This window comes from Mercurialis annua, linkage group LG1-X, assembly GCF_937616625.2.
Source record: "Mercurialis annua linkage group LG1-X, ddMerAnnu1.2, whole genome shotgun sequence".
In the NCBI taxonomy this organism is placed as follows: Eukaryota; Viridiplantae; Streptophyta; class Magnoliopsida; order Malpighiales; family Euphorbiaceae; genus Mercurialis; species Mercurialis annua.
Genome location: NC_065570.1, coordinates 15,554,082 through 15,577,145, shown reverse-complemented (window position 1 = coordinate 15,577,145; position 23,064 = coordinate 15,554,082). Strand labels below are relative to the sequence as shown.

General features: G+C 31.9%; 1 protein-coding gene across 1 annotated transcript; it reads left to right on the top strand.

The window, feature by feature from the left end:
- The first annotated feature begins 3,659 nt into the window (after positions 1–3,659).
- Positions 3,660–9,309, top strand: LOC126666265 (long-chain-alcohol oxidase FAO4A). Its single transcript, XM_050359274.2, has 3 exons — positions 3,660–3,898; positions 6,406–6,675; positions 7,533–9,309. Exons 1-3 carry the CDS (start codon positions 3,707–3,709, stop codon positions 9,276–9,278), a joined length of 2,208 nt encoding a protein of 735 aa, XP_050215231.1. The 5' UTR covers positions 3,660–3,706; the 3' UTR covers positions 9,279–9,309.
- The last annotated feature ends 13,755 nt before the right edge of the window (positions 9,310–23,064 follow it).

Here is a 23,064-nt window from a genome sequence, read left to right as displayed (position 1 = left end):
GACGCGTCAGCGCGTGTCAGCGAATCTAACATGTCAAAATAATTTGAACATGTATCAGTTATGTATCAGCTATGTATCTGATACGTATCCGGAATGTGTCACTGGTTCATTTTTTCATATTTTTAAAAATATAAATAAATAAATAAATTTATGTGTGTATATATACACACACACATATTATTTTAGGTACTATTTATGTGTATATGTATAATATATTTTAAATTTAAAGATATATGTATCACATGCTTTAAAACGCATAAATTACGTTATGAAAAAGTGTGTATATTATGGATTAAAAATATACGTATCAATCATATATAAATTATATATATAAATTGCTTCTAATACTTATTCCATATATGTATTTAAAAAACGTATTTTCCTATTAAATATTTGATGCTTGCTACGTCCTTTTATTTTTTCATGTTGCACAAGGTTTTGCTTTTTAGCTCAATTTATTGTTTATATATATAATGTATTTATGATGTATCGGCCATGTATTTACAGTGTATTGCAAGATATAGATGATACATCAGTAATGTATTAAAATTTTATTATTAATTTTTCTCATCTATATTTATGATGTATCGATGATGTATTTATGATGTATCGGTAATGTATTACGATGTATCGATAATGTATCAGTCATTTTAAAATTTAATTCGTTAAAATAATCTAAAAAATTTAAACATGTATCATCTATGTATCTGCTACGTATCGGAAAAGTATCATCTAGATATCACTAATACACACATGTATCGGTCAATTTGAAAATTATTTTGTTGAAAATAATAATTCTGAGTTGGAGATGGATTCTAAAATTTATAATCAATGGTGTATCAACGAAATTCATTTTGTTTAAATAATAATAAAAAAGAATATGTATCTACAATGTATTAGTGGTGTATTTATAATGTGTCGACGATCTATTTACAATGTGTCGGTGGTGTATATATACGATGTATACATCATTATGTATATACATAATATATACATAATAAATTAAACCAATAATTATATAATGCTTTCACTAAATTTAGCACCGGTTTAAGTTAATCTTACAAATATGAGTTTAAATTAAAAATGTAAATTTTTATAATTTTCTAATATGTATAAAAAATTGAAATTTCAGAAATAATTCAGATACGTCTAAAAAATAACTCGTATGCATTTTAAAAACTTTCAGATACATTTAAAAAATAATACCGATACGTCTCAAATACAGCTCCGCTACATTCTTCGAAATAAAATAAATAATCTAAACTTCTTATAATATATATTGATAAAATTATTAAACTACAAAACAAAACAAAAACATAAAAGAAAAATCAATAAAAAAACATATTAATAAACATCATAAGATGACAAGTTTCAGATACATCTAACAAATATCACATAATACATAGAGAAATACAACAATGATACATTTTAGATACACATTTAACCAAACATCATTACCAATACAACTAGTAGAAGATGAATCATATATTTGCATCACTAGCAAAGCTTTTATTTATAAGCTCATTATTTAGACTCTTTACATATGCCACAGCAAATGGTTTTACATTACTATTAATCCCTTATAAGATGGGGTATGGACAAAAATGTTGCTTTATATATACTTGGCCTTCCTAAACATCAGCATGGACATGTTGGTCTTGATCATAGAGCACATAACTATCAATTGGCCCGTGATTCGTTTCCATCCACTCTTTACTGATTCTCTTATCACATTCAACAAAACTACCAAGACACTCAATAGCATAACATTGGCTTTCAATTGGCTCCTAACTAGTCATAACATACTGCAAGGATTGCATATGCATAAAAAAAGTTAATCGAAGGATATTCTTTCCTCAGCTGCAGTTAGTGAACTTTCGGGCACGATCCCACATCCATTTTCTGTAACAAAAAACAACGATTATGAATGTACACAATTAGAGCAAAATCTCAAACTATAAAGCTGAAAATATCATTATCCAGTATTATACATTGAAACAAGCATTATTCATCTGTTTGCTGTTTATTTAGCACTAGGGTTAACTTCTAAACATCAAGATTAACTTCAATCACTTAAATCGACTTCAAAATTCGAACTTTTTTTTTTCAAATCTCTAATTTTGATTTTCAATAATAAAGACACCTCAATAATTTATGGCAAACTTTAAAGAGAACTAAATACAAACCTGGATACTAAAGCCGCCGCCTAGAGAAACACTATGAGATTCAGCGGAGAGGAAATCGCCGGCGGGAAGTATTATCGAGGGAAGCTTGTATTATCATCTGGCGCTCTTCACAATCAACTTCCGAAGCCAAAGCTGCCAAATCGAATCCAAAAAAGAAAGGACCTTGCAATACTGTATTTGCGCTGTATGCTTTTTGTTGGTTTAATGGATCCACCGAACATTTCATCGGAATCAGGTGGTGGTGGTGAGATAGGATTGAGTGTGCCACGACTTGTAAAGAAATGGGTAAAAAATGTAATAATTTTGCCAGCTAAGCTATTTAATGTGAAGCCCATGAGATAGAAGAGAAAAGATTACATTACGTTGGTATTTGAGAAAATAATTGCCGTGTTCCTAATTATTCCGTAATTTTCTCCTTTTTTAATCCAGAAACCTAAAGCCTCCTAAAAAATTAAAGCTAATAATATAAATAAAAGCTAATAAAAAAATCACTTAATTGAATAAATAACTTAATGTTATCAATGAGATTTAACTGAAATGATATAAGCACTAAGCAGAAAACTGCTAGGTCGTGGATTCGATTACTTCCACAAGCGCTCTTCCTTCCCCAAATTATATATAAAAAAAAAACTTAATGTCAGAAACTAAAATTTCACTAAATAGCTTAGTTAAATATGGTAATATATTAATACTATTGATTTATTTTATTTTATGGTTAGCCCATTCGGTTTTTAGGGTTTCGCTCTTACTGATTCAGATCCGACTCGCGTCGCGCATTTGATATGGTGAGTGAGTCTGTCATTGGATTCACAAAACTCGAATCCAAAATCTTACTTAAACGATATCAAACCGCCTAACATTTGGACCAATTTCCATTGGTATATTAATACTCCCTCCGTCCCGTTTAAGAAGGGATATATCCCATTTTTATTTGTCCCGTTTAAAAAGGTCATATCGTGTTTTTTGTGCCAATTTTTATTGAACTTCCACTTTTATCCCTTTAGTTATTTCATTATGCATTAAATGCAACTCAATTTACAATACATGTATTCTATTATTAGGAGAAACTATACTAATTAATAAGGGTAGATCTTATTTTATTAATCTTTGTGCAAAACTCATTTGTCCCTTCTTAAACGGGACGGAGGGAGTACTATTTATGTAGTATAATTTTGTGTTGAAAAGCCGACAGCATATATCATGCATGGTGGAACGTAGAGTGACACTTGTATTGACTAACAAATATTAATATTGATGATAATTTATAGTTGGCAGGCAAGTAGGGAAATGGCGTTGGGTTGTTACATTTATTGTGAATATTTTAGAGCGCTAATTAATGGAGTTCAACTTCATCTGTGTTCTAACAAATTTGGTATCTCATATAGTCCACGTGTTTCATTTTCTTTTATTACGCAGATTGTTACACTTGATATCTGTTTATTTTATGAACAAGTGGGTATGTTTTAGTATAAATAAATGAGTTTTGTTAGCAACAAAAGGCAATACAGAAATAAAACAAAATGGAGGAGAGCAGAGTGATAGTTGAGTTAGGTGAAAGTAGGAAAAAATATTGTTATGTCAATTCACTTTCATCAAGAGAAATGGAATCTCTATCAGCTATTTGCGACACCTTCTTGCCTTCACTCACCACCGCCACCTCCGCCGATACCTTTTTCCAGTCGTCTGCTTCCATGGCCGGAACACCTCAACTCGTACGGATTCGCTTTTTTCGCCCTTACGTTTGTTTGGTTAATTGTGTCTCATGCATGTCTGTTTGTGTGCATGCAGGGGCGGAATTAGAAATTTCACTATACGGTGACATATTTATACAAAATAAAATTTGAGGGAATTAATTGTATAAAAATTATAATTTGATAATTATATTTATATAAAAACAACTTGAGATGATAATTTTGTAATAAAATAAAATTTGAGGAGGCGATCGCTACCTCAGCCTAGAAAGCCGGGTCTGCCTCTGTGTGCGTGCACCTCAATGCATGCTCTGCGCACGTACCTTTATTTCAATAACAAATTTTCCACTAATTCTATTTTTTATTAAATAAAACTTTTTTTTCCGTCCCGTCTAAAATCTCATTTTTGCATATTTTATTTTAGAATCGTATCTCATATTCTTAATTGTTATTTCATATAAAATTTCCTCATTTGGTTTTTTTTCTCTTTGAAAAATTAATTACTACTATTCTTCCTCGACAAACACTCCTTGTCTTCGTTTATTTAAAAAAATTATAAAATTATTATTAATAGAAGTAAAATACAGAAATATATAAATATTACATTCTAGAACGGAAAAAATAGTACTTTTTATAAAAAAAAAATCAGATTTTTGAAACATTTATGGCAGTTTATGCTAATTGTACTCGAACATATCAAAATACGGCTTAAAGAGTCCAAGTGGTAAAATAAAATACTACAATTTAATTATTTAGTTTATTATTATTTTAAATCAATTTTCATCTGAAAGAAAAAAGTCAGCGTATTAGTGATTAGTAACTTATTTATAATTTATTAAACTTACTAATTTTTTACTAAATTATAAATATGAAATGTGATTTTTATGTCATAGAATTTTATGCTTAAATCAGTGTTCAAATATAAAATAATTTGGAGTAATAATTTTTACTTTTATATTCTTGAAACTTATAAAAATAGCTAGTTTTCTCAAATTATGCAATGAAAAAAAAAGAGAAGATTAAAAAAAGGTAGGAAAACAGGAGAATCATCTGAAAAGGAAAGAAAAACGAGGACTTATATTATCTGTAATTCATGTTAATTAAAAGGCTATACCCTTTTTTCAATTATTTGACCATCGGAGGAGGTCCCTAATACCAAATTTAACCATATAAAACCAAACAGATAATGAAAAGAACTCTTATACAGGAGATTCACTTAAGTCTGATATTTTAATCAATTTAAAAAAAGTATAATGTCAAATTTGTTATTTTGAAAGTAAAAGGGTATTTTAGTCCAAACTCAATTAATGAAGTCATTGCAATGGGTTAACGTACTGAAAACCTGAAGCAAATTTTGCATGACCATCATCCCACACGCATTTCCTTTTATTTTGCATGACCATCATCCCACGGTTTGAATTTCTTTCGGAATTCTTTTTTTATTTTGTTCTCCGGTTTTTGACTTTAGCCTTTTCTTTAGCCGTATTGGACCTACCATTTTTTAGCCGTAATATTTACTTTTCTTTTATGAATATATTATTTAATAGTTAATACTTAATTGATAGGTGACGGGGGGGCGTAAATTTCAGTTGTACACTTTTTTAAAAAGCCTAATGGTGAAAAAACCCAAACCTTTATGACTTATTGCAATTATATTCAAATCTTTTAATTTTTGCAATAATATCTAAATTGTATTTTTTTATTGCAATAATATTCAAATTGCATTTTTTGTAGTAATAATAGTCAAATTGATGGTTAAACTTGTTGTTTTCAATTAAGATATTAGACTATTATTATTTTTTGATGTAAATAATATAGGAAAAGTCCCAAGAAATGGCAAAAGACTCAAAAAAAATCACATAAAAAGATCAATTTGGATATTATCGCAACAAAATAATGTAATTTGGATATTATTGCAAAAATTAAAAGATTTGATTAAAATTGCGATAAGTCGAATAGTTTGACTTTTTTTTTGCCATTAAGCCTTTTTAAATTTGTTTTTCCAAAGGTTGGAAATAATTTTTTTTTCCTTTTTTGGTTACCTTACTCTGTTTTTTTCATTATAATAAGATAAGGGTTTGAATATCACGAGTTATAATGATTGACTAGTAAATTTTTTATTTTTAAAATTTTAATTAAATGCCCCTTTTTTTGTTGACTATTGGAAATGCGCTCTGTTTCTTTGGCTCTGTTTCTTTAGGTAGATTTTAGTTCTAGCACATTATTGTTTTCTATTCAACTCATTGTTAGTATTTAATTTATAATGAAATTTATATAAATTATTACCACCGTCTATTTTAAAGTCTCACTTGCCATTTCGAGATGTCTCATTTTAAAAACTTTACTTTTAGTTTCTAAAATACTTTTACATTAAATTTCTCCTTTTATTCTCTTTTTTATTCATTTTAAAGAGCTATTATGAAAAATTCGACTATCATTAATTGGGATAAAACATGAAAAAATATAAAACGAAAAATTTAATAAATATTTTTCATAACTTAATATAAATTTGATATGGTGATTGGCAGATTGGAGGGCTAATAAGTGAAAGATTGAAGCACCCAAAGAAGTGGTTAATAAGGTTGGGGCTATGGATGCTGTCAACATGGATTGGGACTTTCATTCTCTGTGGGCTACTTAGCATCTCAACCCATTTTCCCTATTTTCACACTTTCTCTCAACTCTCCCAACATCAAAGGCAAAATATATTGCTTTCTTGGTCCCTCAGCTTTTTTTATCCTCTTAGAATGCTTTTCAAGGCCCTCAAACTTCTCACTCTACTTGTCTTCTTCACTCAGGTATTACCATCTTCTTTCCAAACGAGTTATAGTTACAATGGTATAAGCGTTCTCGTAATTGTAAGCTTTCATTACATTTTAGAGCAAATTACTATTAAACCCCTCATATTTGACATAATTCACAATTTAATCTTTCATGTTTTAAAACTAAACTATGTGGCCCCTCACTTTTGCTTCCGTCAACATTTTAGTCTCTCCATCCATTTTTAGTGTTAGTCAACGAATTCAAGGGACTTATGGGTAAATTAATTATCAAATCTAAGAGACTAAATCGTTGACAAAAACAAAAGTGGGGACCATATAGTTTCGTTGACTTCATTGACTAACATCCAAAATGGATGAAAGGAGTAAATCGTTGATAAAACCAAAAGTGAGGGGCTATATAGTTCAATTTTCAAACAAAAAGGACTAAACTGTGAATTATGTCAAATATGAGGGATATCATAGTAATTTGCTCTATATTTTATAGGATATTAAACATTTTGACTCACTGAACTTATCTAATATTATAAAAAATTAATAATCTTTATTTTATTATAAAAAGGTCACTGAATTATACTATTTGTTACAAAGCGGTTAACCATGTAAAACAACATAGTTTTTGCTGACGCGGCAAGATAAATTTGAAAAAAATACATTGACTGACCTTTCTGTAATAAAAGGTATAACTCGGTGATGTTTTTATAATTCACGAGAAGTTCAGTATTTTTTTTGTAACCACATAAACTTTTGTTTATAATAGAAGGTAAAATTTGGTGACTTTTTTTGTAATGAAATAAGGTTTAGTACCCTCTTTATAACAATAGATAAGTTCTGTAACCCACCAAGTTTAATATCCACATTTCATGAATTTTCAGGTAGATGAGAACCTGACATGGAAAGCTATAGACTATCCTGGACCTGACCCTCAATTCAAAACATTGGATGAGCACAAACAAAAGCAATCAGAAATGTTGCTTGGACCTCTTCACAAAGGACTTGTTGACATGACACTTCCAAGAGACATCGTTGCTAACTCCCTCCAGCGAATCGGATTCTCTGCCTTTGCTAATGACACGAAAAAGAAACATAAACCGTATTCTCTGGTAATCCGATGCGATGCTGTTGTCGTGGGTTCTGGTTCAGGTGGCGGCGTCATTGCTGGTGTTCTTGCAAAAGCTGGCTATAAAGTTGTCGTTCTTGAAAAGGGAAAGTATTTCGCTAGAAACAATCTTTCGCTTCTGGAAGGGCCTGCAATGGATCAAATGTACTTATCTGGTGGTTTAATGGCCACGGACGACATGGGAGTTGTATTACTCGCTGGCTCTACTGTCGGTGGAGGCTCGACCATCAATTGGTCAGCCTCTATTAGGACACCGGAGCATGTGATTAGCGAATGGAGTAATGGCTGCGATCTTGAGATTTTCGACAGCAAGTTATACAGAGAGGCATTAGATGTTGTGTGTGAAAAATTGGGTGTTCAATCTGAAATTCATGACGAGGGATTCAATAATGCGGTTCTGCGAAAAGGGTGCGAAGAATTAGGTTTTCCTGTCAATACCATACCAAGAAATTCATCACCGGATCACTACTGTGGTTGGTGCTGTCTTGGCTGCAGAGATGGAAAAAAGAAAAGTACCTGTGAGACATGGCTATTGGAGCTGGTCAAATCCAATAATGGTGCAATTCTTCCAGGGTGTGAGGCCATTCAGGTTTTACATAAGCAGAAAAGAGGTAGTAATCGAAAATCAGCCACCGGGGTTGTTTGTAGATATGAACGTAAAGGAATACAAGAGTTGTGTTTGGTTGAATCGAAGGTGACAGTCGTTGCCTGTGGCGCTCTCAGCACTCCGCCATTGTTAAAAAGAAGTGGACTAAAGAATCGTAACATTGGAAAAAATTTACACCTGCATCCAGTAACAATGGCGTGGGGTTATTTCCCTGAAGAAAGTAAGAAAAGCTATGAAGGAGGAATAATGACAGCAATGTCGACTGTCGTAGCTAATTATGAAAAATCCGGGTATGGTGCGGTCATACAGACTCCGTCGCTGCACCCTGGTATGTTCTCCAGTTTAATGCCTTGGGTTTCTGGAGTTGACATCAAAATGCAGATGTGCAAGTTCTCAAAGACAGCCCATATATTTGCATTGGCAAGAGATAAGGGATCAGGAACGGTGAATTCGACAAGCTCAATCAGTTATCAAATGGATGAATCCGACGAGAAAAATCTACAGAATGGAATAGAGAAGATTTTAAGGATTCTTGCAGCAGCGGGAGCAGAAGAAATCGGAACACATCACTGCACCGGAAGAAAGTTGAATGTGAAAAAAGCAAGCTATCGTGAATTCGAGAAGTTTATAAAAGAGGAGAGCTCGCGGCCTATGAGAGACTTATCGACGCAGATATGTTCCGCCCATCAGATGGGGAGCTGCAGGATGGGGGTGAATCCGAACGAGTCGGTAGTGAATCAGATGGGAGAAACATGGGAAGTAGAAGGACTGTTTCTGGCAGATACAAGTGTATTTCCAACAGCTTTAGGTGTTAATCCTATGGTCACAGTTCAAGCTATTGCTTTTTGCACTGCACAATCTGTTCTTGAAATTCTTAGGAGAAAAAAATGTTAATTTGTAAATGATTATCAAATCTCTTTACACATGTGTTGTCTGCATTCATAAACCGTAATCGCACATATAAAAAAACAATTCAAATATAATTCATAATAGAATCTCATAATTTCTCTTTTCAATCATTTGTTAGCAACCTATAAATAATATTGACTCCTTAAATTCACTAATGATTGTCGAGTTCCAAATCACAATACATGTAGACTAATTTTCGAAATAATAGATAATTGTTCAAACACTCCACCAAATAAATATATGCATAAAAAAAGTAGGCCTAATTACTCAAAAAACCCTACCTTTTAACATTTATTCGTTTATACCCTGACTTAGGAAAAAGTTCATTTGTACCATTTTTTTTATTTTTTATTTTCGTCTCTACACTAAAGAGCTAATTTGACCTCTTTTTATTTAGAAAAATATTCAAAATGATTCTTGAGAAGATTACAAAACTATATAAAAAATGGCTGAATACATAATTTGACCCCTGAACTTGTACCATTTTACCCGTCTAACCTCCAAACTTAACGTCTCACCTATCGAACCCATGAACTTGTTAAATAACCCGATTTGACTCCCGAACTTGATAAATACGTAAACATTTAACCCCTCCGTACACAATTTCTTCTAGAACGTTTTAAGTGACAGGTGGACACGAAGGGTTCAATACTTACATATTTATCAAGTTCAGGGGTTAAATTGGATTATTTAACAACTTCAGAGGTTCGATAGGTGAGACGTTAAATTTAAGGGTTAGATGGGTAAAAGGGTACAAGTTCAGGGGTCAAACTATGTATTAAGCCAAAATTAATAAAGTTTACAAAATTGCTAGCTAAACTCATTTATTATATTAGCACCTAAAAACTTAAAAAGTTTACATTTTATACCTAACCACTAAATAAGAGACACATGTCTTACTCAAATAGCCAAAAAAGCAAAAAAAAAAAAAAACGTGCTAAACAGCTGTTAAAACGCGTCACACAGCTGTCAAAACGCGTCTGACGCGCGTCTTACAAATGCATCAGTCACGCGTCAGTTTATCAAAACTATTCAAGCATGTATTAGATCTGTATCTGTTATGTATCAGATATGTATCGAGAACATATTTGATTATTTTTTTATATTTCTAAGACAAAATAAATAAATAAATAAATAAATAAATTATTAATATGTATTATTTATGTGTCTCTAAACAGTATGTATAATATATATTAAATTAAAAAATATATGTATCACATGCTTTAATTAAAATTCACGCATCAAATGATAGCAATATAATATCTTTATATACATGTGATATATAAAAAAAAGAACTAATGACAATATGTATCCCCTTCATCAAACCTATCACCATTGATAAAAATAATGTATATATATATATATATATATATTATTTATGTGTTTCAAAACTATATTATTTATATGTATTATTTATGTGTCTCAAAACTATATTTTTAATATAGAGTACATTTATGCGTCTCAAAAACTATTCAAACAGACTCAATTTAATTCAGAATCTTTTCATATTAAATACAACTTTAATAGTACTTCTTAAATACAAAAAATACATATTAAATACAACTTTAATGGTACATCTTAAAATACACCAAAAATACATATTAACTACAAAAATAATATCTATCTCTGCTACTATAATCTAGAATATCAAATAGTACTATTATAAACATATTTGAGTTGAGTTTTTTTTAACAATGTATATTTATTAGGGGTAACTAAGACCTTTAGTTTTAAAATTACTAACCAAAAATAGAAGGTGACCTATAATTTAGGACGCCCAAAATAGAAAGATGGCCTATCTTTGTGGGACGGAGGGAGTACATTATTGTGCCATCAATTATATAAAAAATAGATCAAAAAATCAGAAAAGAATTTCAATAGATATCATGTAATGCGTACAAAATACACAAACAATACGTTTTTGATACACTATTTATACATAATGCATATCAAAATATACAAATAATATATATTAAATATAATTTTAATGATACATTTACGATACATAAATAATACATATTAAATATAATTTTAATAATTCATCTATTTTAATATAAAAATTACAATGTATAAATTATACATCAAACATGTATCTATAATGTATTATAACTTAACGCTTATGTTATTAAAAAAATTATAATTTAAAAAAAAATTAGTCTGCAATGTATCATAAGAAGGAATGCTTTACTCATGGTCTCATTTTCTAACACTCTCTCGAGCATAATAATTAAATTGACTTTGTGATTAAAGATGAACTAACGTTAGCATATAATTATCACTTGTATGGGCTACTTCACTAGTTTAAAAATCGATTGATGTATCTACGATGTATCAAAGATGTATCGGTAATGTATTATCGATGTATCAATAATGTATCTAAAATGTAGCAGTGGTACATCTATGACGTATCAGGTGATGTATCTATAATGTATCATTGATGTATTCAATATTTATATACATGATATATAAGTAATAAAAAAAGATGAACTAATAACAATATAATGTCGTCATAAAAAAAGATGAACTAATAACAATATAATCGCGAACTGGGACTGAACGAGTTCATTGCAATAAAAACAAGCAATGGTAAAGCATCAAATGTTACAATCATTGTCAGGCTCTGGATGTATATCCTAAGAATTTCTCTGGTTACATATGACAAATTATTAATCAAAATATATAAAATTAACATGAAAAAGTAATAAACTCTTAGACAATAAATTATACATATAAGATGCATTGAATATGTATCATACTTTGACACATTTTAAAAAAAAAATATAAATATTTATAATTTTATACTATTTTATGTAAAAAAAAAATACTCAAATCTCTTAAATAGTTTAAACACATCTTAAAAACATCTCATTTACATCAATTATATGTATCTGAAAAAAAAAATATAACATATTTCACTCCTCGTATTAATTTATTAGCTAAAATTTTTAATTCAACAAAAAAAATTTATCGAGCACTTGTGGGCATAGTGAACATTTTAAAGTTAAAAGTAGATTTCTTATTTTATACATCAAGAATCACAATTTCCTTTACATCAGTTCTAGTGAAACAATAGCCAACGGGTTTTTTGAAATTTAAACCCAAAAAATATCTTTATTTTTTCACTTCTTTAAAGATTAATTAATCAAACGGACCATAAACTTAAACTAAAATTAAATTAAATCAAAATCCATATCTGATCTTCAATTTTGCATGTTGAAATTGTCCGTAATCCGTATAAGTCTATATATCAATGTACAAAATCCTCTTACCCCATATTTATGAGATAAATTATAGATATTCATATTGGGGATTTTGTGTAAAGTATAAACGAACCCATATATAACTAATAAATTAGACATAAAAATAGGTGAAAGTGTCAGCTGCATTTGTTGTATCTCTACGAAACTGAACAAGATGTCTCTATGTCCTTCTCCTGCAATGGGTTTCCAAGCAATTTTTTGCATTTCTGAAATAAATGTGTCATCAAGTATAGGTACGCTTATGACATAATTTTTTTTTAAATGGTGATATTATAGCAAGTGGTTAATCCAACTTGAAAAGTTCTATTTTAATGGAGCTTAAAAGAATGACCAATCAACCAAGAAAAACTATATCGCTGCATAATTACCGATAATTAACTTTTGATTAGTTTGTCTTATATGTGTTTTTAGTAAAAAAAATCTATGTTCAATATAAACTTATAAATTATATTCAAATCGATATTGAGCTACTGATCATTCACACATTTAATACAGAACAATTATATAAATATATATAAAAATAACTTGTTTTGAGGAATTGAGGATTAAAAATTAGTTGTTGATGTAATAGAACCATGGGAAAGTGGAGAATTAGCCATAAAAATTAAGAAAGCTGAACATTGCAACTTTTAGATTTAGGATCGACATCAATGACATGATCAATAGAAACAGACGTAGCAATCATGAATGATCTCTGATTCAACATCATGTATACCATACCTAATTTTTTGCATCAATAATTATTGTTCAATTACATACTGAGATTAAAAATTTGTTTTCAAATTGAAATTGTGGCTAGATTATTGTAATTGATAAAAGGCAAATACTAGCAAAATTGAATTTTAAAAATTGAGATGATGGTTGTGTATTTATTTGAAAGAATAAAAAAAATGGAGATATATTAAAATAGAGAAAATGAAAAAGGAAATTTTAGGAGAGTTCAATATGTGTTTGTTTTTTATTTATTTCTTTTTAAAATGTTACAGGTGTTAATTTAAGGAGAAATGGTATTTAGTGAATAAATACATCCGATTAGTTATTATTTGATATTGCCAACTTAGCATGAATGAAAAGAAATTTCAAACTTAGCATTTATGAAAACATTTAGCGTGTTTGGTTCAATCTTGTAATTTTCTCATGATTCTTTATATTTAACTTATATTCTAATTAAACATTTTTAAATAATGTTTTCATCTTTTAATTAATTTAACTGTCAAAATTTAAATTTTAGGATAGAGATGAAAACGAAAAATCAAAAAAAGGGTACAAATGAACTATTTTCTACGTGAGGGTATAAACGAAAAAATATTATAAGATGGAGGTCTTTTAAATAATTAGGCCAAAAAAGTAAATAAACTTGGAGTTATTGTTTACGCACCTAATTAAATTAATTAACTCACTGCACGGATCTAAATGGATGGAGTTATAACAGTTTATCTCTTAAAAAATAGATGGCAAGAGAGAGCTGCATACTTAATAAATATAGCTAATTATATTTATATTTGTAGCACACTACAAAAATAATAATTAAATTACAACTACATTCAATGAAAATCACAATTCCATCAACTCACACAATCAAATTAATTATAGACAATCTCATATAATGTTTTGTTTGTCTTTCATAGAAATAGAGACGAATTAGATTTCTCTCCATTTCGTCTCTTCTCTAAAAAAATTCTTTCAAACTTCTTAACTTTCCACCTTTAATTTTCTTTAATTTGCAACAGATAATTAGTGTTTATATCTTAAATTTTTGTTCAACTGTTTTTTTTTCTTTAGTTTTTCATGATTTATCTAGCCAAAATAAGGGCTATTAATCAGCTATGGCACTCCAACTTAGGATCTCCTATCACCAAACCCCTTGAATTTTAAAATCGGCCGCTAAACTCCCTAAACTTTATCTAATAATCAACAAAACCCCTTTTGGCTTAAATTGATCAAAATACCCTTCAAATCCATAACAAAATACAAACAAATCAGACAACTCACATATAACCAAACCTAAAATCACCCATCCAACCAAAAACTCAATCTAATCAAGTAAAAAGAAATTGGGTTAATTTCTAAAAAAATCACGAACTTTACACGAAGTTTCATTTTAATCATGACCTTTAAAAGTTGCCATTTAAAGGCACGAACTTTTATATTGTTACAAATTCATCATTTCAGTGTATTTTTATTGAGTAAATTTTTCACTAAACCATTAATGAAAGACCCAAATTATTAATCGACATCAAATCTTATTATCTTTCAGTTAGAGTATCTAGGATTAGGAATTTTTAGTCAGATAAAATACACCGAATTTTACTTTGGTGATAAATTTGAAATAAAATGAAAGTTCGTGCCTTTAAATGACAACTTTTAAAGGTCATGATTAAAATGAAATTCCGTGTAAAGTTCGTGATTTTTTTAGGAATTAACCCAAAAAAATTAAACCTAAATTCATTTAAAAATAAAAATAATAATAAAAATTTAAATAAATAAATTTTTTTAAATGTTCGGTGAATAGACCCACCGGTGGGTCTGTTCACCGGATTCGATTTAAAAAAATAAAATTTGGATGAACGGAAAAATTGACAGCGGCAGGTGGTGGTCTTTATTTGAGTGGTCTTATTTAATTGGGTGGACTGAAAATGTAGGTATAATTTGGTTGGATAGATAAATTATGTTTAATTTGGTTGGGTGAGTAAGTGATTTTAAATTTTGTTAGATTGGGTTGGTTTGAGTTTTTTTTTACTTTAAGGGTAATTTAAGCATTTTTGACAAAAAAAGAGGCTTGGGGCGGTTTTATGCCAAAAGGAGTTTTGTTGATTATTAGCTAAAATTTCGGTGGTTTAGTGGCCGATTTTAAAGTTCAGAGGGTTTATTGATATCCTAAGTTGGAGTGTTATAGCTGATATTAATAGCCCAAAATAAGCCTCTTTTGCACTTTAGAGTTTTTTATATGAAATATGAAAATTTATGGCCCAATTACTTTTATACAATTAAATTTATAAATTTACATTACCTAACAACTTTTCTTCTTAACATATGCCTATTTCTTGAATTTTATTTTTCTACGATTTTCTTTTTTTCTCTTTGAATCGGAGTTACTTCTTTCGCTTTCTCCACAATCTTCATTCTCCATCTCCGCTACTCCATACCTTACTCGTCCGGTCTTTGTAATTTTGTCCATGATTCGTCTTGACAGTTACTGTTCTCAATATAGAAATACTGAAAAAGCATCAGAAGTTACAAAGACTGGACGTTTTTTAGTATATTTATAGTGCATTTGCAGTGTTTATGGTGTATTTGAAGTGTTTAATGTGTATTTGCACTGTTTTTATGGAATACACCATAAAAACACTAAAAAAATGTCATAAAAACACGGCTTAATTACTTAAAAATCCACTCACCTTAAACTTTTTTTTCGTTTATACCCTGACCTAGGAAAAAATTCATTTATACCCTGACGTGTGTATTTATGTTTCACTTCTACCCCGAGGCACTAAATTAATCTCTTTTCATTAAGAAAAAAGTTTAAAATAGTTCTTCATTTTTAACCTAAGCTAATTAGAGTTTAATTAGAAATGAATTTTTCTCTAAATGAAGGACTATTTTAAACTTTTTTTTAAATGAAAATAGGTTAATTTAGTGCCTCGGGGTAGAGGTGAAATATAAACACATACGTCAGGTTATTTTTCCTAGGTCAGGGTATAAACGAAAAAAAAGTTCAAGGTGAGTGTTTTTTAAGTAATTAAGCCTAAATACATTATATATACACTATTGTTACATCATAATTACACTAAAAGAACACAATAAATACACTATAATACATCATATTTACATTAAAAAATACGATAAAAAAATAAAAAAATACCAGAAAAATCTATAAAAAAAGAGAATAAATCATTAAAAAGTGAAAAAAGGAATTTGTGAAATTAAAAAAATAGAAGGTATTTTTTGTAAAAAAAAGTTAGAAAAGAAAACACAAAACAAAAACAATATAAAGTTGTAAATAAAATGGCTTAATGCCTCCTTTTATCCCCTTTTCAATCTTATCCTGACGTTAAAAACTCGTCAATTTACCTTACTTCGCATTTAATCGTTTCAATTGTACCTCAATTTTTTAATTTTTGTCAATATTTGTCAATTTTGTTTTCTTAAATGATGAAATCATTCAATTAACTAAGTTTAAAGATAAAACTAAATCCATTTTCATTCAAAAAAGTACAAATAATTTTTTTTTTCAAAAACAAACTAAAAACCATAAACAAATTAAAACTTAAATAAATTCTTATTTAATTTAACTACACCTAAATAAATTTTAAACGCATACAATTAATATATGCTAGATATGGAGAACGTTTTCATATATTTTCCAAATAAAAATGACATCAATCTAATATTTAAGGGTACAATTGAAACGATAAAATGAAAAATAGGGTAAAATTGACGAGTTTTCAACGTCATGGTATGATTAAAAAGGGGCTTAAAGATCGGGGTTTTTTTAAGGCATTAGGCCTAAATAAAATAGAAAATAATGTAGTGTAGGAAATTTCCTCTTCTTCTTATCGGCGTATGCATTTGTTAATTAACATGTTTAATGATGGAGTCTGCCTTTTGAACCGGTGAGTAAGACCTGCAAAACAATGTAGAAGCTAACCGAACGGTGGTTGTCCGATTAACTCTCCGATGCTAAAGTCAGTTTAGAGCTTTGAGCAGTGTTTAGATTATATGAATGTAATTGTGATTCTAGGCATACTTCGTACTCCTTTTATAGTAGCCGAATATACCTTGTAGAGTCGTAATAGGTAAGTGAATCCTACTTTGTAGGGATCTGGCTACATTGTAGGGATTCACCCTGATTTGTCGAGATCTACCTTATTCTGATATGAGTCCTATTTAGGAACGTCTTCCTAAATAGTCTTATCTTCCTAAGGTAGAGCTTATCCTTCCATATTCGGAGTTTGTGTCCAAATAGGAAAATACTTCCAGGTTTGGCGATCTACCCGAATCCCGGATTAACGCGCTTTAGGCGGATCCTATGGGATTCAGTCTTTGTCGGCATACTACCGAATCTCAAGGGATTCAGTGTCTCCTTCATATATTCAGATCTTCGTGGGGAGTCCGGTATCACCCGAGAGTGGATCTCATGTGACTCGGCTCCACTGTATTTATTGTAGGATTCGGTATCCATCATTTAATTTGATTATTATTTACGATTTTAGATGATTTGTAGTTGTTTTTTACTTGATTTAGGTTAGTTTTTATTTTAAGTTTTGTAATTGGATTTTTTTTATGTAATTTGTGTTTGATTTTGTAGTTAATTCGATTATTAATAATTATGTTTATTTTCAATCTATTTGTTGTTTTTAGATTTAAATCATGAATTAGATTTTTTTTAAGTTTTATGATTTATAATTTCAGTAACTGTGTGATGGAGTCTGCCTTCTGAACCGGTAAGTAAGACCTGCAAAACAATGTAGAAGCTAACCTGACGGTGGTTGTCCGATTAACTCTCCGATGCTAAAGTCAGTTTAGAGCTTTGAGCAGCGTTTAGAGTATATGAATGTAATTGTGATTCTAGGCATACCTCGTACTCCTTTTATAGTAGCCGAATATACCTTGTAGAGTCGTAATAGGTAAGTGAATCCTACTTTGTAGGGATCTGGCTACATTGTAGGGATTCACCCTGATTTGTCGAGATCTACCTTATTCTGATATGATTCCTATTTAGGAACGTCTTCCTAAATAGTCTTATCTTCTTAAGGTAGAGCTTATCCTTCCATATTCGGAGTTTGTGTCCAAATAGGAAAATACTCTCAGGTTTGGCGATCTACCCGAATCCCGGATTAACGCGCTTTAGGCGGATCCTATGGGATTCGGTCTTTGTCGGCATATTACCGAATCTCAAGGGATTCGGTGTCTCCTTCATATATTCAGATCTTCGTGGGGAGTCCGGTATCACCCGAGAGTGGATCTCCTGTGACTCGGCTCCACTGTATTTATTGTAGGATTCGGTATCCATCATTTAATTTGATTATTATTTACGATTTTAGATGATTTGTAGTTTTTTTTTGATTTAGGTTAGTTTTTATTTTAAGTTTTGTAATTGGATTTTTTTTATGTAATTTGTGTTTGATTTTGTAGTTAATTCGATTTTTAATAATTATGTTTATTTTCAATCTGTTTGTTGTTTTTAGATTTAAATCATGAATTAGATTTTTTTTTAAGTTTTATGATTTATAATTTCGGTAACTGTGTGATGGAGTCTGCCTTCTGAACCGGTGAGTAAGACCTGCAAAATAATATAGAAGCTAACCGGACGGTGGTTGTCCGATTAACTCTCCGATGCTAAAGTCAGTTTAGAGCTTTGAGCAGCGTTTAGAGTATATGAATGTAATTGTGATTCTAGGCATACCTCATACTCCTTTTATAGTAGCCGAATATACCTTGTAGAGTCGTAATAGGTAAGTGAATCCTACTTTGTAGGGATCTGGCTACATTGTAGGGATTCACCCTGATTTGTCGAGATCTACCTTATTCTGATATGAGTTCTGTTTAGGAACGTCTTCCTAAATAGTCTTATCTTCCTAAGGTAGAGCTTATCCTTCCATATTCGGAGTTTGTGTCCAAATAGGAAAATACTTCCAGGTTTGGCGATCTACCCGAATCCCGGATTAACGCGCTTTAGGCGGATCCTATGGGATTCGGTCTTTGTCGGCATATTACCGAATCTCAAGGGATTCGGTGTCTCCTTCATATATTCAGATCTTCGTGGGGAGTCCGGTATCACCTGAGAGTGGATCTCCTGTGACTCGGCTCCACTGTATTTATTGTAGGATTCGGTATCTATCATTAGCCCCACCGCAAGTGAGCTGAAGTGATTGGTATTTATGCCTTAGTAGATTTTAGCTCTTTAGGAGCTGAGCCTTTTTATATTCTGGGCGAGTCGATTCATATTCTGGGAGAGTCGTTTCATATATTGGTGGATTGCATTTCTTCTCTGGTAAGATTCTTTATATTGCCACGTGTCAGCATTTAGTGATTTGATGAATGTTCGAAACTCTTCATATTTAATCTCTTTATATTTCTTCTTTTCCCACTCACTTGCTTTTCGAACTTATTCTTATTACTGTAATTATCTCTTCCTTGTTCTTCGTCTGCTCATTTCATTCTTCATAACTCGTTTTCTCCAGATTTTCAGGTATGTTTCTTCTAGTTAGTTGGATGTTGAAGTGGATTTTCTGCTTATATATATATATTTTTCACAATCGTTGTTTTGGAAAATACTTTTCTGTTCTTGGTGTTCTTCAATATGTTTTTCGATATATTTCATGTTTGATCTTTACTTTGTATTTATAATTGTGATTTCCTGTTCTAGGATGCCTCTTAGTCGAGTGGAAGATGCATACGCTACTATGGCTATTACCAGATCAAGGCTTCGTATGAGCGAAGTCTTAGATATTTACTTTAAGTATAGCTTTCCTTTTGATTATAGGGTAATATTACCTGGTGCCGATATGGCTGCCTCCGATTCTCCGGGCCCGTCCTGTAGGATGGTTCTTTTTGAAGAGCAGTTCGCTGCTGGTCTTAGGTTTTCCTTAGATTCATTTTTAGTAGAAGTGTGTAGGGATTTAAGGGTTGCCCTGGGACAACTTTATCTTGGCACGATTAAAGTAGTGCTTGCCTTTGCAGAGGCGTGTAGGCTTCGGGGTTATGCCCCTTCTCTTAATGTATTGTATTATTTTGTAGACTTTAGGAAATGCGATGGTTGTTTCGTTTTTGCCCTTGGTAGAAAAGGGCGGTCTCGTATTTATCTTCCTTGCCTGACCAGTCGCTGGCGAAGGCGTTTCTTTATTGTTTATCATAACTTTGCTTTTCTTCATTTTTCGGATGGTTTTTCTTCTCACCAAGTCCGGAGCTGTCCGTCTCCTTTAAGTTTGTCCGAGTCGACACTTGCTTTAAATATATCATTCTATTGTGTTCTTCAGCGTCCTGTCTTGGATGTTTTGGTTAATAGTCATCTTCGGCATCGATGGTTTCCTTTGGAGGATCCTCCTCGAGGCCTGACGGATCTTTGCTACTCCTTTCTTCAAGGTATATTAATTTGTTTAAGTTCTCTTGATGTTTCTTTTTGTAGGATGTCTTCTTCTTCTGACGATTTCCTTTCCGGATTTCAAGTAGATTTGGATGTTCCGATGGGCAGTCCCAAAACTCACATTGCTAACATTATTCCTGGCGACATCGACGTTGCTGTAATCCCTGCTGAGGCGCCTATTGTTCCTGCCAAGACAGTATTGCCTGTGGGCGACGGTGTTATTATTATAGATGATGATGTGGTTGAACCGGCAGGTGATGAGGCTGTTTCATCTCTACTTCCCCCTCCAGCACCATTTGCCGTCTCGGGAGAGGTCGAGGATGTGAATTCAGGTGGGTTGGTTATTGTTGATCCGGAGGAGTTTTCTTGGATCAAAATATGGATTCTCCGTCTAGAAAGAGACGTCGAGTTAGTGATGATTCTCCATCGAGGGAGAGTCTTCCTGGAAGCTCTTCATCTGCTCCAAATCTGGTGCAATGGGTTGAAGGTCATGATCCAGCTAGTTTGCTGAACCCTAGAGTGTTGGCGGAATGCATCCGGACTTTGGCGATTCCTGATGATATTACATGGTTCTGCTCTAGGCCGGGGCAGGAGCTCTCCAATCTAGCTTGTTTTCATGGCTTCTCTGTGAGTTGGTTTTTTCGTTGAATACACTGTTTGTTGAATTTGTTATTTCCTTATTGATTTATTTCTTGTGTTGTAGGCTCTTCAATCTGTTTTGGTGTTGAATGACCTCCGTCAGTGTGCTGAGGAGGAGGTCGAGCGCCTATCTTCTCTTTTGGCAACTTCCGAGTCTGAGAGGGCGAAGTTGAAGGCATCTTTGGAGGAGCATGATTCGCCTTTGGCGCAACTTAAGGCGCAAGATGCGATTAATGATCGTCAAGTCAAAGTGACCGAGAAGAGAACTAATGACTTGACTCAAGAGATTGAGGAGCTTATTCGAATCAATACTCTTGTTGGCGAGGAGAGGAATAAGCTAAGATCAGAGGTAGAAGGACTTCATATCCGTTTACTTGATACGAAGGCTTTTTATTCTGCTTTTATTAGCGAGTATCGTCTTGCGATTGGGAGGAAACTTCTGAAGCAGAACCCCAATATCGATCTTTCCGGAGTTAATGGGTTGGATCCTCAAGCCATCGCTCGCGATCTTCTTGATAGGATATCTAAGGATCGTGTTAAATAGTCTTTCTTTTGATTGTATTTCGTGATTTATGAATTTTTGTTCTTTTGTATAATGTAATTCGCGATCTATGAATATATTTTCTTCGTGCTTCAGCATAAGTGTGCTCTTGCTTTATTTCAGTGCTTGATTTAGGTATTTGTCTTGCCTCGAGGGTTATTCTAAACCCTTTCTTGGCGTTTTTGCTTTTATAGAGTTAATATAAACTCTTTTTATTATTTTTTTGTTTTTATTTTGAGTTAATCTAAACTCTTTTTTGGCGGTCTGCCTTTTGAGGTGATTCGCCTTTTTGGCAACTTGCCTTATTCTGAGTTAATCTAAACTCTTTCTTGGTGATTTGCTTTTTTATGGCGATTCGCCTTCTTTTGGCGATTTTGCCTTTTTGTGGCGATCGCCTTTTTTGGCGATTTTGCCTTTTCTGAGTTAATCTAAACTCATTTTTTCATTTTTGATTTAATCATTCATGGCAGTTCTTGATTTTTGTTTCTTTATTGATTCGTCTGGCTAATCATATAGTATGGAAATTGAACTTTTATTGATAAAGGACTGCATACAAAACATTAAAGATAGTTTGGATGCCATCGGGTAAGACATAAAATCGTTACTAGCGATGGGTCGTTTTTCTTTCCTATTCTTCCTTCTTCTCGGTTTTGTTCTCTTAAAGATCTACTACGGACTCGTCGTAGCATTTCTTGGCGATTCCCTGATCTCCTCTCAGCGTCGCTACTCCTTTCTCGGTTGGTATTTTCATTGCCAATGCTCTTATGCTAGTCACCGCCGCCGAGTCATGGAGGAAGGGTCTTCCGAGGATGGCGTTGTATGTTAATTCCATGTCTACTATGTTAAACAATGACATGACTTTCTTGTTGATTCCTCTCTCTGGGCCGATTATTACTTCCAAGGTGACTGCTCCTAGTGGATTGATGGAGGGGCCACCGAGTCCTGATAGCGGAATCGGGACTCGGCGTAGCCTTGATGCGGTTCCTCCAAGCATTTTGTACGCCGCGTTTGTCATAAGGTTCACTGCGGTTCCTTCGTCGATTAGGATTCGCTCCATGTTCCAATTTTCAATGATAGTAGTTACTACCAAGGCATCGTTGTGGGGTGCTTTGACATGTTCGTAGTCTTCCACATCAAAGATTACGGGCGGCATGTGAGTTTCGCTGATGTTCATCACTTCTTTTCTTTGCTTTCTCCTGATCGTGGAGCTGCTGTGTCAACCTCCATTGATCATATGTATGGTTC